The following is a 12470-nucleotide window of genomic DNA, read 5'->3' as shown; positions in this document are numbered from 1 at the left end:
CAATTTAGGAGGCAAAAGAAGGATACATCCCAAAGAGGAAGAAGTGTTTTAAAAGCAGGATGACACAATTTTGGCAGACAAGTGAAGTCAAAAACAAGATAAAAGTAAAAGAGAGGCATATAATAGAGCAAATATTAGTGGGAACTTGGAGGATTGGGAAACTGTTAAAAACCAGCAGAAGGCAACCAAAAGGAAGGAAAAGATCTTACTCTTAATAATTTCTCCTTTGGCTCCTCCCACTTTCTCCAAACTAAAGGTGTAGCCATGGGCACCCGTATGGGTTCCAGCTATGCCTGCCTTTTTGTTGGCTTTGTGGAACAATCCATGTTCCAAGCTTATACTGGTATCTGTCCCCCACTTTGCCTTCGCTACATTGACGACTGCATTGGCACTGCTTCCTGCACGCATGCTGAGCTTGTTGACTTCATTAACTTTGCCTCCAACTTTCACCCTGCCCTCAAATTTACCAGATCCATTTCCGACACCTCCCTCCCCTTTCTTGATCTTTCTGCCTCTATCTCTGGGGAAAGCTTATCTACTGATGTCTACTAAAAGCCTACGGATTCTCACAGCTACCTGGACTATTCCTCTTCTCATCCTGTCTCTTGCAAAAATGCCATCCCCTTCTCGCAATTCCTCCGTCTCCGCCGCATCTGCTCTCAGTATGAGGCTTTTCATTCCAGGATGAGGGAGATGTCCTCTTTTTTTTAAAGAAAGGGGCTTCCCTTCCTCCACCATCAACTCTGCTTTCAAATGCATCTCTCCTATTTCACGCACATCTGCTCTCACCCCATCTTCCCGACACCCCACTAGGGATAGGGTTCCCCTTGTCCTCACCTACCACCCACCAGCCTCCGGGTCCAACATATAATTCTCTGTAACTTCCACCACCTCCAATGGGATCCCACCACCGAGCACATCTTTCCCTCCCCCTCTCTCTCTGCATTCCGCAGGGATCGCTCCCTATGCAACTCCCTTGTCCATTCGTCCCCCCCATCCCTTCCCACTGATCTCCCTCCTGGCACTTATCCTTGTAAACCGAACAAGTGCTACACATGCCCTTACACTTCCTCGCTCACCACCATTCAGGGGCCCAGACAGTCCTTCCAGGTGAGGCGACACTTCACCTAAGAGTTGGCTGGGGTGTTATGCTGCGTCCAGTGCTCTCAATGCAGCTTTCTATATATTGGCGAGATGCAACGCAGGCTGGGAGACTGTTTTGCTGAACACCTACGCTCTGCCTGCCAGAGGAAGCAGGATCTCCCAGTGCCCACACATTTTAATTCCTCATCCCATTCCCATTCTGACATGTCTGTCCACGGCCTCCTCTACTGTAAAGATGAAGCCACACTCAGGTTGGAGGAACAACACCTTATATTCCGTCTTGGTAGCCTCCAACCTGATGGCATGAACATTGACTTCTCTAACTTCCGCTAGTGCCCCACTTCCCCCTCGTACCCCATCCGTTATTTATTTATATACACACATTCTTTTTCACTGTCTCCTTTTTCTCCCTCTGCCCCTCTCACTATACCCCTTGCCCATCCTCTGGGTTTTCCCCCCTCCCCCTTTCTTTCTCTCTAGGCCTCCCGTCCCATGATCCTCTCATATCCCTTTTGCCAATCAACTTTCCAGCTCCCCCTCCCTCTCCCACTTTCAAATCTCTTACTATTTCTTCTTTTAGTTAGTCCTGACGAAGGTTCTTGGCCCAAAATGTCGACTGTACCTCTTCCTATTGATGCTGCCTGGCCTGCTGTGTTCACCAGCAATTTTTATGTGTGCTGCTTGAAATTCCAGCATCTGCAGATTTCCCCGTGTGTGAATAAGAAGGTAACCTAGCCAATAATATCAAAGAAGATACCAAAGGTTTTTCAGACATATAAAAAGTAATGGAGAGGTGAGGGTAGATGTTGAGTGACAGGTAAATGAGACAGGAGAGGTAGTAATGGGAGACAAGGAAATGGTGGATGATTTAAATAAATACTTTGCATCCATCTTTACTATGGAAAGCGCAAGCAGTATGCTGGAAATTCAAGTGTGTCAGGGACAAAGGTGAATGCAATTGCTAACATTTGGATGAAGTTGCTTGGGAAGCTGAAAGATCTGAAGGTAATCAAGTCACCTGACCAGATGGACTATACCCCAGGGTTCTGAAAGAGGCAGCTGAAGAGATTGTGGAGGTAATAGTAGTAAGTCTTTCAAGAATCACTGGAATCTAGCATGGTTCTGGAGAATGAGAAAATTGCAAATGTCACTCTGCTCTTCAAGCAGGTAGGGAGGCATATGAAAAGGAAGTAATAGGCCAATTAGCCTGACTTCGGTGGTTGGGAAGATGTTGGAGTTGATTGTTAAGGATGAGGTCTGTGAGAACTTGGAGCCATGATAAAATAGGCCAAAGTCAGCATAGTTTCCTGAAAGGAAACTCTTGCCTGGCAAATCTGCTGGAATTCTTTGAGGAACTAACAACCAGGATAGACAAAGGAGAATTGGTGGATGTTGTGTACTTGGATATTCAGAAGGCCTTTGACAAGGTGCTACCATTAAGCTGCTTAACAAGAGACCAGGGTATTACAGGAAAGGTACAGTGTAGATAGAGTATTGACTGATTGCCAGGGGGGATTAAAGTGAAACTTTTCTTGTTGGCTACCAGTAACGAGTGGAGTTCCGCAGTGGTCAGTATTTGGACCAATTCTTTTTTCGTTTTATGTCAATAATTTGGATGAAGAAATTGATGGCTTTGTGGCCAAATTTGCTGTTGATAGGAAGGTAGGTGAAGGGGCAGATGGTGTTGAGGGAGCGGTGAGGCTGCAGAATGACTTAGGCAGATTAGGAGAATGGCAAAAGAAGGGGCAGAATGCAGTGTCGGGAAGTGTATGATCATCCTCTTTGGTAGAAGGAACAAAAATGTAGACTATTTTCTAAATTGGCAGTAAATTCAAAAATCTGAGTTGCAAAGGCACTTGTGAGTCTTTGTGCAGAATTCTCTAAAGGTTATCTTGCAGGTTGAGCCGGTGGTGAGGAAGACAAATGCAATGTTAACATTTATTTTGAGAGGACTAGAATATAAAAGCAAGGATGTAATGCTGAAGCTTAATAATGCAATCCTCACTTGGAGTATTGTGAGTCGTTTAGGGCTCCTTATCTAAGAAAAGATGTGCTGACATTGGAGAGGGTTCAGAGGAGGTTCATGAGAAAGATTCTGGAAATGAATGGGTTATTGTATGAGGAGCGTTTGATGGCTCTGGGCCTGCACTTGCTGAAATTTAAAAGAATGAGGGAGGATCTCGTTGAAACATCGAATATTGAAAGGCCTAGATTGGATGCGGAGAGAATGTTTCCTATAGTGGGGAGTCTAGGACCATAGGGCACAGCCTTAGAATAGAGGACTGCCCTTTAAATTGGAGATGAGGAAGAATTTCTTTAGCCAGAGGGTGGAGAATTGTGGAATTACTTGCCACAGGAGGCTGTGAAGGCCAGGTCATTAGGTGTATTTAAGGAGGAGGTTGAAAGATTCTTGATTAATCAGGACATGAAGGGTTAAGGGGAGAAGTCATGTAAAGGGGGGTTGAGAGGGAAAATGTATCAGCGGATTCGATGGGCCAAATGACCTTTCTCTGCATCCGGTGCTCCCGGTGCAGCCTCCTCTACATCGGTGGAACCTGATGCAGATTGGGGGACCGCTTCGACGATCACCTCCGCTCCATCCGCCACAACAGACAGGATCTCCCGGTAGCCACCCACTTCAACTCTGCTTCCCATTCTCATTCAGATATGTCCATACATGGCCTCCTCTACTGCCATGATGAGGCTAAACTCAGGTTGGAGGAGCAACACCTCATATACCGTCTAGGTAGTCTCCAGCCCCTTGGTATGAACATAGAATTCTCCAACTTCCGGTAATTCCCTCCCCCTCCCTTCCCCTATCCCTATTTCACTCTGCCCCCTCCGCCAGCTGCCTATCACCTCCCTCATGATTCCGCCTCCTTCTACTACCCATTGTGTTTTTCCCTATTCTTTCTTCACCTTTCCTGCCTATCCCCTCCCTGCTTCCCACCCCCACCCCTTTATCTTTCCCCTTACTGGTTTTTCACCTGGAACCTACCAGCCTTCTCCTTCCCACCCTCCCCTACCTTCTTTATAGGGCCTCTGCCCCTTCCCTCTTCAGTCCTGACGAAGGGTTCCGGCCTGAAACGTCGACTGATCATTTCCACGGATGCTGCCCAACCTGCTGAGTTCCTCCAGCGTGTTGTGATTCGGTTCCTGCTTCTCATGGTCTTATGAAATATTATGGTGTGTTAGTTGTTAATGTGAATGCTTTGATGTCCATGTGATAAATCTGAACCTGATTTCTTGTTTCAAGAGCCCTTTTTCAGAGTAAATTTTTTGGGCAGGCTAGGGACTTGCCTTTCTGGTACCACAAGACTAGATCTACTCCATCTCTGGTATAGGTAGAGGACAGCATTTTACCTGCAATTAATAAAGGTCCCCATATGCCTTTTGAGGCAGTTTAATGATCTAACACCAATGTCACCTGGTCCCTCAACACCAGCTCCATAGCAAAGAAAGCCCAGCAGCGTCTCCACTTTCTGCGAAAGCTGAGAAAAGTCCATCTCCCACCCCCCATCCTCACCACATTCTACAGAGGTTGTATCGAGAGCATCCTGAGCAGCTGCATCGCTGCCTGGTTCAGAAATTGCACCATCTCGGATCGCAAGACTCTGCAGTGGATAGTGAGGTCAGTTGAGAAGATCATCGGGCTCTCTCTTCCCGCCATTACACGCACCCCTCATATGAACTCTTCTCCCTCCTGCCATCTGGCAAAAGGTACCGAAGCACTCGGGCTCTCACGACCAGACTATGCAACAGTTTCTTCCCCCAAGCCATCAGGCTCCTCAATACCCAGAGCCTGGCTTGACACTAACCTACTGCCCTCTACTGTGCCTATTGTCTTGTTTATTATTTATTATAATGCATGCACTGTTTTGTGCACTTTATGCAGTCCTGGGTAAGTCTGTAGTCTAGTGTAGTTTTTCTGTTGTTTTTACGTAGTTCAGTGTAGCTTTTGTATTGTTTCATGTAGCACCATGGTCCTGAAAAACATCGTCTCGTTTTTACTGTGTACTGTACCAGCAGTTATGGTCAAAATGACAATAAAAAGTGACTTGACTTTGATGTGTATTTAAGAGAGAATGCCTCTCAGAATTAATCTACTGGTTAGTGAAGCACCTTGAATACTGATTTCTCTTTCCTAATTCAAGTATATGCGCTCAAGTCTTAAAAATGCAAAATCATAGGGCTCCTCTCGGAGGAGATCAATCCAAGGTGCTCAGCTGGCAGCACAGACTTCTGCAACTGAAGGAGGACATGGAAAAGTAACTCCAAGCCAAGCATTACGTGTGTAGACAAAGAAGTGACGCACAATACCACAGAATTAATTTCATGTTGTACAACTGTCTTTGCATTAAAACATCTACATTTTTCAGTTAGCAACAGATGTTTCTAAAATATTGAATAAGTATTTATATATTCTGTACTATACAGTTTACCAAGAGGCACTTTCCGATTATTCTGGCCATTAGAGATACAGTATAGTGTCTAACTTACAAAACAGTAAAAATAAATAACACCTATCTGAAAGATTTATTCTGTACATAATCTACTGTATAAAATAGGATATTTAATCAGATATATGGAATCCTTGACTTAAAGAATTGTGAATGAAACATTAGCTATTGCTTTGTGTGTTGAGTGCAAATCACGTGAGGAGTTACATTGAATTTGTGATTTGATATAACAGATGCAAGGGCTCATTCTTAAGCTAAATGAAGGGATAATGGGCAATTATGTGGAGAAGGTTGACTGTAGTGACAGAAACAATAAAAACACTCTAATAAAATGACATTTTGTATTTCTTAAAAAATAATTATCTATGTTGGTCCTGTCAAGGCAAAAGCGTATCAAATTTTATTCAATATTATTCCCATGAAGTGCCTAGGAGTATTTTACTATAGTGAAAGCTCTATTGAAATTCAAATTGTTGTTGATGTTAGACAAGGATGAAATTTTTATTCTAAGCCAACAGGTGAATTCAACCCTCACTCTCTTCATATGGTACACCTGTTACATATAACTAAACAATGTTGAGATACCCCTTTCAATTGATGCGTAATTTTTCTGTGAAAAGATTAATGCTACAGAGGCACATAAGCAGTGGCAGGTGAGAGATGATATTAAAATTTTTACCGGTAGATTACTCTCAACCGAAGACAGAAGTATGCTTTATGTCATCTGTCGGTACTGCCACACTTAGACAAATCTTTAATTGGATTTCATAATGGGCGAGGGAGAGTCTCCCACATATGTTCTGCAACTCTCTGTAGGGTTCCTTTTTCATATAAAATGTCTTGTAATTCAACAAATTAAAATGATAAATATACATTGATAACTTTTCTGATCAAATTATGACACTGAACATAAGAGGTTGCCAAGGCACAAACCTCAAACGTGTAAAGATTGTATCAACTGTTAGGCAGTGTATGATGCGTTATTTAATTTACACTTGGAATAATGACACACCATTCTTGTGCTCTTCATAATTAACAAAACTAATGCGTAAACACAATAGACGATTCCATCTTAATGATTTCACCATCATGGGAACTACATTATACAAAAGAACAAAATTGAATTTACATATTTACGGCACACTGAAAAATAAAAAAGAAAATCACAATATCACAAACGTGTGAAATAAACAGAATTAACAACTGACAGTTGAAAGAACTGCTAATTATAATGCCTCTAATAAATGTACATCTACAGCTAATTATATCTACTTATGTTTCTCTTATTTGAATCCTCTAACAAACCATTTATATAAATGTAGAAAGCCTTGGTGAATATAAATACTGTGCATTATACCTTGAAGTGAATTTTTACATTTAACTCATTCAATTATTTAAAAAAGAATTGGAATGTATGGAACACTATTGTCCTTAAAACTACATCTTATTATATAATTAAAATACACTCTGCTGTTCTTTCCAGTGTCTTTTCACATCCTGGTAGGTAGTCAGACACCTACATAAGGCGAACATTATTAACCCTTAAAGTGCTAGTCACAGATTCTGTGGTCAACTGACTGCAAGGAGTTCCTGGCACCTTGGCAAATTTAAACTATACCGGTCTTTCATTAGAAACAGGCTTAGAAATACTCTGGCCTTCACTTGAAAAGTTGGTGCACCTCAGTTAAATTTTTGGGTACGGTTTCATTGGCTTTACAAAATACTGTGCATTTGCATTGCTTGACTATAAGAAACCAACACCAGATTTGCTGATGTTCTCCATAGAAATAAGAATTACAGAATCAAATTACTGCTTGTAAGTTCTTTGCAAAAAACACTGTCCATAAAATTCAAAAACTGACCCACAAGTAGCCTGGCTTATTTATGGTGCATACCCTATTAATCACCTTTATACCTCAATCCACTGCTGTCCAGAATTCTTTTGTTTGCTAAGTTTTGCAACAGAGTTACTGACACTTTTAAAGTAAGCATTTTACAATTGGCTAATAGTTACCACTCCCTGCTTCAAGAGATGAACACAAGTTATGCTCACAGGAGCAAGAAGGTGAATACCAGAAAGCATTTTATAAACAGAACAAGCTTAGAAGATGCCTGAATGAATAAGCTCAAGAACTCTTATCACCAGTATTAATTTGCTTTGGAAATCAGGCTAATTATGCCTCCAATTTTTCTTTAGGTAAATGTACTTTGATTGTGAAAGAATTCTTTGCCCTGAGTAGTATAGATAATCTGAATTCTTTTTCTGTTTTGTTTTCATGTACAACAGCTTGAAAAGGGACCTATTGAGCAACTATGGAAGAGGGTCTATGACGTTCATGAGAATGATCCCAAGAATGGAAGTGTTAACATATCAGGGGCATTAGATGGCTTTAGGTGTGTACTTGCTGGAGTTTAGAAGAATGGCGGGGGGGGGGGGGCGGATCTCATTGAAAGCTATTGAATATTGAAAGGCCTAGATAGAGTGGATGTGAAGAGGATGTTTCCGATAGTGGGAGAGCTTAGGACCAGAGGGCACAGCCTCAGACTAAAAGGATGTCCATTTAAAACAGAGGCCAAGGGGAATTACTTTAGCCAGGGGATGGTGAATCTGTGGCATTCATTGCCACAGACAGCTGTGGAGTCCAAATAATTGGGTATATTTGAAACAGAGCTTGATAGGTTCTTAATTAGCAAGGGTTGAGAGGGATAATGAATAAGCCATGATTGAATAGTGGAGCAGACTCAATGAGCCAAATGGCCTAATTCTGTTCCTATGTCTTATGGTCTTATTGCCTCCTTAAGAAGATTATATCCATTTTCTTTTCTCCATTCTGGCTATTATTAAACTTGGGTGTTGTGATCAGGCTAGTTGTGAATTTTACAAAGCTACATTGCAGCCTTCCAGACTCAATGTTGAATTCTGCATTAGTAGTTAACTCATTTTCTCTGTTTCTATCAAAATGGGCTAGTTCCATTGTAAGTCACCCATCTGTGAAATTAGCTCAATTTTGCTCTCTATTAGTATATCCTCACCTGCTGATTCTGTCTCACAGACTTACAGTCAGCAATGCATGGTTCAGACAAAAAACAGCAACCTCGATCGAACCTTTTGACCAAGCTTCACCATATAACAGATATTCCCTTCGTGACGATCATTCCACCAGCCACCCTGCGCACCCCCACCAATTCTCTGCTATGCAAAGCTAACTTTTTTCACTCTCTTGCTGAAGAAGTAAATTAAATTGGAAACATTAACTGTTTCTGTTTCCACAGATGCTACCAGACCTTCTGAGCATTTCCTGTTTAAATTACAATACAGCCTTTCAGTAATGACTGCACTGGTATAATAACAGAGATTTCAATTAACACCAACAGAGAATTGCAGAAGTACATTTGTTCTCTAATAGCCACTAACAAATTTATTTTTATTCACTTTAATTCCTCTGATGTTCTGAATTGCAACTTGGTGCCATGTAGACTGCAATGATTTGAGAGACTTGGCTTAAACTAGATCTACCATGCATAAGTCTAGAAAACCAAGTTAATTTAGGTGAGTTTAATTATTAAGATAAGAATAAGAGAAGGCATGGATGTTGTCACATACTCTGAAGTGACTGTTTTCCTTCAGTGTTAAATCATTCAATGAGTACCTTCATATTTATGACTTTGTGTGAAATTGCACCAACTTTCAAAGTTTTTGTAGTTCCCCTTTCATTATCCTTTGCTGGAATATTTGCACTTATATGTAAAATCCCTAAAATAATGAGCACCGCAGAAAATAACTTTGAAAGTAGAAGGCTTTTGATATTTGAAAGGTTATTCAGTACTGAAATGAGTGGTGGTGAAGATTCAAACAACTTTTCCGGAATTTTAAACTTCTGCTCTCAAAATGCTTTTAAAGAAATCCAGGTTTTGTGCAAAAACAAAATTATTGTTTAATCATTTTGTTTGGTCAACAAAACATAAAAAATGAGTAGATTGGTGATGTGGGATTGTAACCGATGTTGAAATGATCTGTAAGCTGCAACTTTCTGATGACGTTATATGTTAACTAATCTTTCTGCAGTCCTTGAACATTAGGCAAGGTATACAGTATAATAAATGAACACAGAACCTGTGCTCTTGAAATATATCCAATATTCCTTTCTTTTAATCACGCAATAACAATTAAAAAGTGTGAAGCTTTATTAAGGAAAAAATATGCACAGATGAAAAGTCCTATGTTAGAATCAGTCAGAATGCAAAGATTTCAAGGAGCTGGCATAGGATTTGGAGCAGAGCACTAGTTACAGTGGGAGGCTGTGTCATTAACCTGGAGACTGTAGAGATTTAGCCAGGGTTCTGTAATTGTTTTATCACTATCCTAGGAGTGGTGCAAATCTATGGGCTATGGATGATACTTTCAGTTATGGTACAATCTTATGCTAATAATTTTAGAAATTGTAAGGATTGACTTCCCTTTTATCATCCTGGGCAACTGTCAAGCACTGCAGCTCACATTTAGAACAATGCTAACTGTACTTACAAACACTAACCCTTTAAAGATTAAATTAGTACATAACATCCTATGGCTCAGGTACAAAAGAACAGGGAGAGACCATTTTTCCCCATGAACCTTTTCTATCATTCGGTTATATCTTGACTAATCCATACCTCCATTCATTTCATTTGCCTCAGTTGTCACCAAGAGTCAAAGTATATCAGTCTTGGCATTGAATTGCAATTGACCTCAACCCCTGAGGGTGAGATGTGGGCAGCTGGAGAAGATTAGATTCCTTTTATATTTATTTAAATTCCTTCACATTTAAAATGATTTTGATCTCAAAATAAAAAAAAATGTTAAACAAAGTTATTTTTAACAGGGAAAAAAAAGGAGCTCTTGCACATTAAAGAAAAACAACTTTTGGGGATTAAAAGGCATATTCAGCATCTGTTGCTCATTCCTGACAGTCTTTGCTGGGATATTTCACAGCACAGCTGTGGATAAACCATCCTGCTGCACGTTAGAGTTGTACATGGCCCGACCATGAAAGGATGTCAGATTTTCTTCCCAAAAGGAAATTAGGGAACACAAAACTCCGTAATTTACCAGCCTCCATTACCAGCATTAAGATCTGATTTAAGAGCTGTTTAGTTGACTGAAGTCAATCCCCCTGTAATGAGACTCCAATTAATGTCTGGAGATCCTTGCTTCATGTGACTGGATTGTTGGGCTCGGAACATAACCACCATGATGACGTGGCCATTGACCCAAGGTGTAGAGTTAGATCAAGTCATAGAAGATGAGACTGTCTGGTTGATTGTCCAATGCTTCAGTCTTATATGACTCAAGGTGTAGAAGGAAAAATGCTATGATTCACTGTAGTCCTTATCACCACCAACTCCCACACAATGTCTAAAATGTGCAGATACATGGGCCTCAGAAAATCTGAGATGGTACTGTCTAATTTTCTTGTCAATCACCTCAGTCCTATCAGTAGTAAACGATTTCTTAAGGATTAACCTTGCAGCAAAAATAATCCAAAGAATGATCATCTTTTAAAATTAACTATTTGCCGCAACTTGCATCTACTTTATCGTGTTGTGTTATATAAGAATGTACTAAGTTCTGTCAATATCATAAGAATGTCTTTTTAAGTGTGAAGTTTTCATAGCCATCTTTACAAAATCACAAAAAACTGGGTTAAGAGCTTGCTATTTACAAAAGCCAATAGAAAATGTTCTTTGTATCTACAATAAACTGTTGTTTTCTGCAAATAATTATCATTGAATGTAAAATAAACAATAAAAATATTCAAAATGGATATAAATTCTTGACTAGAAGTTTGGCTTGTAGCAGGTGCTTTTTTATAAAGTGAAATGGCCCATCATGGATCTGTTAGGCTTTTCCTAAAACATTTGTTCATGGTGGTGTTTGCAATGTACAAGTACTACAGCTACGCTTCAAGAGATTGCTTATACAGAGCTGGTGAGCCACAAGGTTATATACACAAAAGGTATTATCGGGCTGTATCAGAATTCTGATAAAGCTATCAACTTTCACTCAAAAGTGGAGCAAAAGTTACGGATAGAGTACCGCAGCATTTTCTGTAAAGCGTATGCTTTAGAAATATGTTCTCCTTCATTTGATACTCACTGCGGTTGCATAGCAAGTGAGTGCATTTCTTTTTACAGACGTGTGTATCAAGCAATATTAAACAAGACATGTCAATGAAAAAGTGCACCATAATCGTATTGGTAGCAGTTGTGTGTTGAAAGTCTAAGTCAGCCAGTGGTGCGTTATAGAGGCTTCCTCATTCATGGTGTTCATTTATTTCTGGCTGCAGCTCATGGCAATATTATACCATCTCAGCTGTAGGCACATTGCCCTATACATCTACAGTATTGTGTCAAAATGTGCTGGGAACAAAGAAAAGGTCAGTACACATTCAGTCACTTTTATCTTCTAAAGTCTCCTGGGTTAGGTTTGTGACTGAACTGGTTTTCACAGACTTCCCCTCTGATTCTTCAAGATTCTTCTCTTCCTTGTCCTCCTCCTCCTCAGTGATTGCCTGGATTGTCTCTGAGCTTTGAAGCAGGGAGGACTGCTCTTGCTTCTCGAGGTCTGCTTTCCTACGCTCCTCCTGTTCCTCTTCGATGACCTTCTTCCACATTTCATGATTTTCCATTAGGTGCTGCATGATCTGACAGAAGACCTTCCTTTGCTTCCTGCGCCGTTCCCGTTCTGTTCAATTGGACAAGAAATGAAGCATTAAATTAAATGTTTTTATTCATAATGTTATGAATCTTTATGTACTTGATTATATTAGTGGAGGTAGAGTTCTGTGGATCAATACTGTTACTTTGTAACAGTAACACCCTAATCATAATAATACTCCATTTCTCGTAGCACCCATTAATAGAACA

At 40.4% G+C, this 12470-nt stretch overlaps 1 protein-coding gene and 1 long non-coding RNA gene across 7 annotated transcripts in view; one reads left to right on the top strand and one right to left on the bottom strand.

Moving 5' to 3' along the window:
- The window catches only part of LOC140186725 (uncharacterized), a 69680-nt gene that overhangs the window by 54043 nt on the left and 3167 nt on the right, over positions 1-12470 (top strand). The gene's annotated exons all lie outside the window — the stretch shown is intronic.
- pde3a (phosphodiesterase 3A, cGMP-inhibited) overlaps positions 5426-12470 on the bottom strand; it is a 538978-nt gene continuing 531933 nt past the window's right edge. For all 6 annotated transcript variants that reach the window (XM_072241233.1, XM_072241234.1, XM_072241235.1 and 3 more), the window contains one exon: positions 5426-12288. In XM_072241233.1, the coding sequence (XP_072097334.1) occupies positions 11993-12288 (296 nt within the window). In that variant the 3' untranslated portion in view covers positions 5426-11992. The remainder of the gene's footprint in view (positions 12289-12470) is intronic.

The sequence above is a fragment of the Mobula birostris genome, chromosome 23 (assembly GCF_030028105.1).
Source record: "Mobula birostris isolate sMobBir1 chromosome 23, sMobBir1.hap1, whole genome shotgun sequence".
NCBI classification, from domain to species: domain Eukaryota; kingdom Metazoa; phylum Chordata; class Chondrichthyes; order Myliobatiformes; family Myliobatidae; genus Mobula; species Mobula birostris.
Note: the sequence above shows the minus strand (reverse complement) of the source record. Positions and strands in the feature narration are given on the sequence as shown.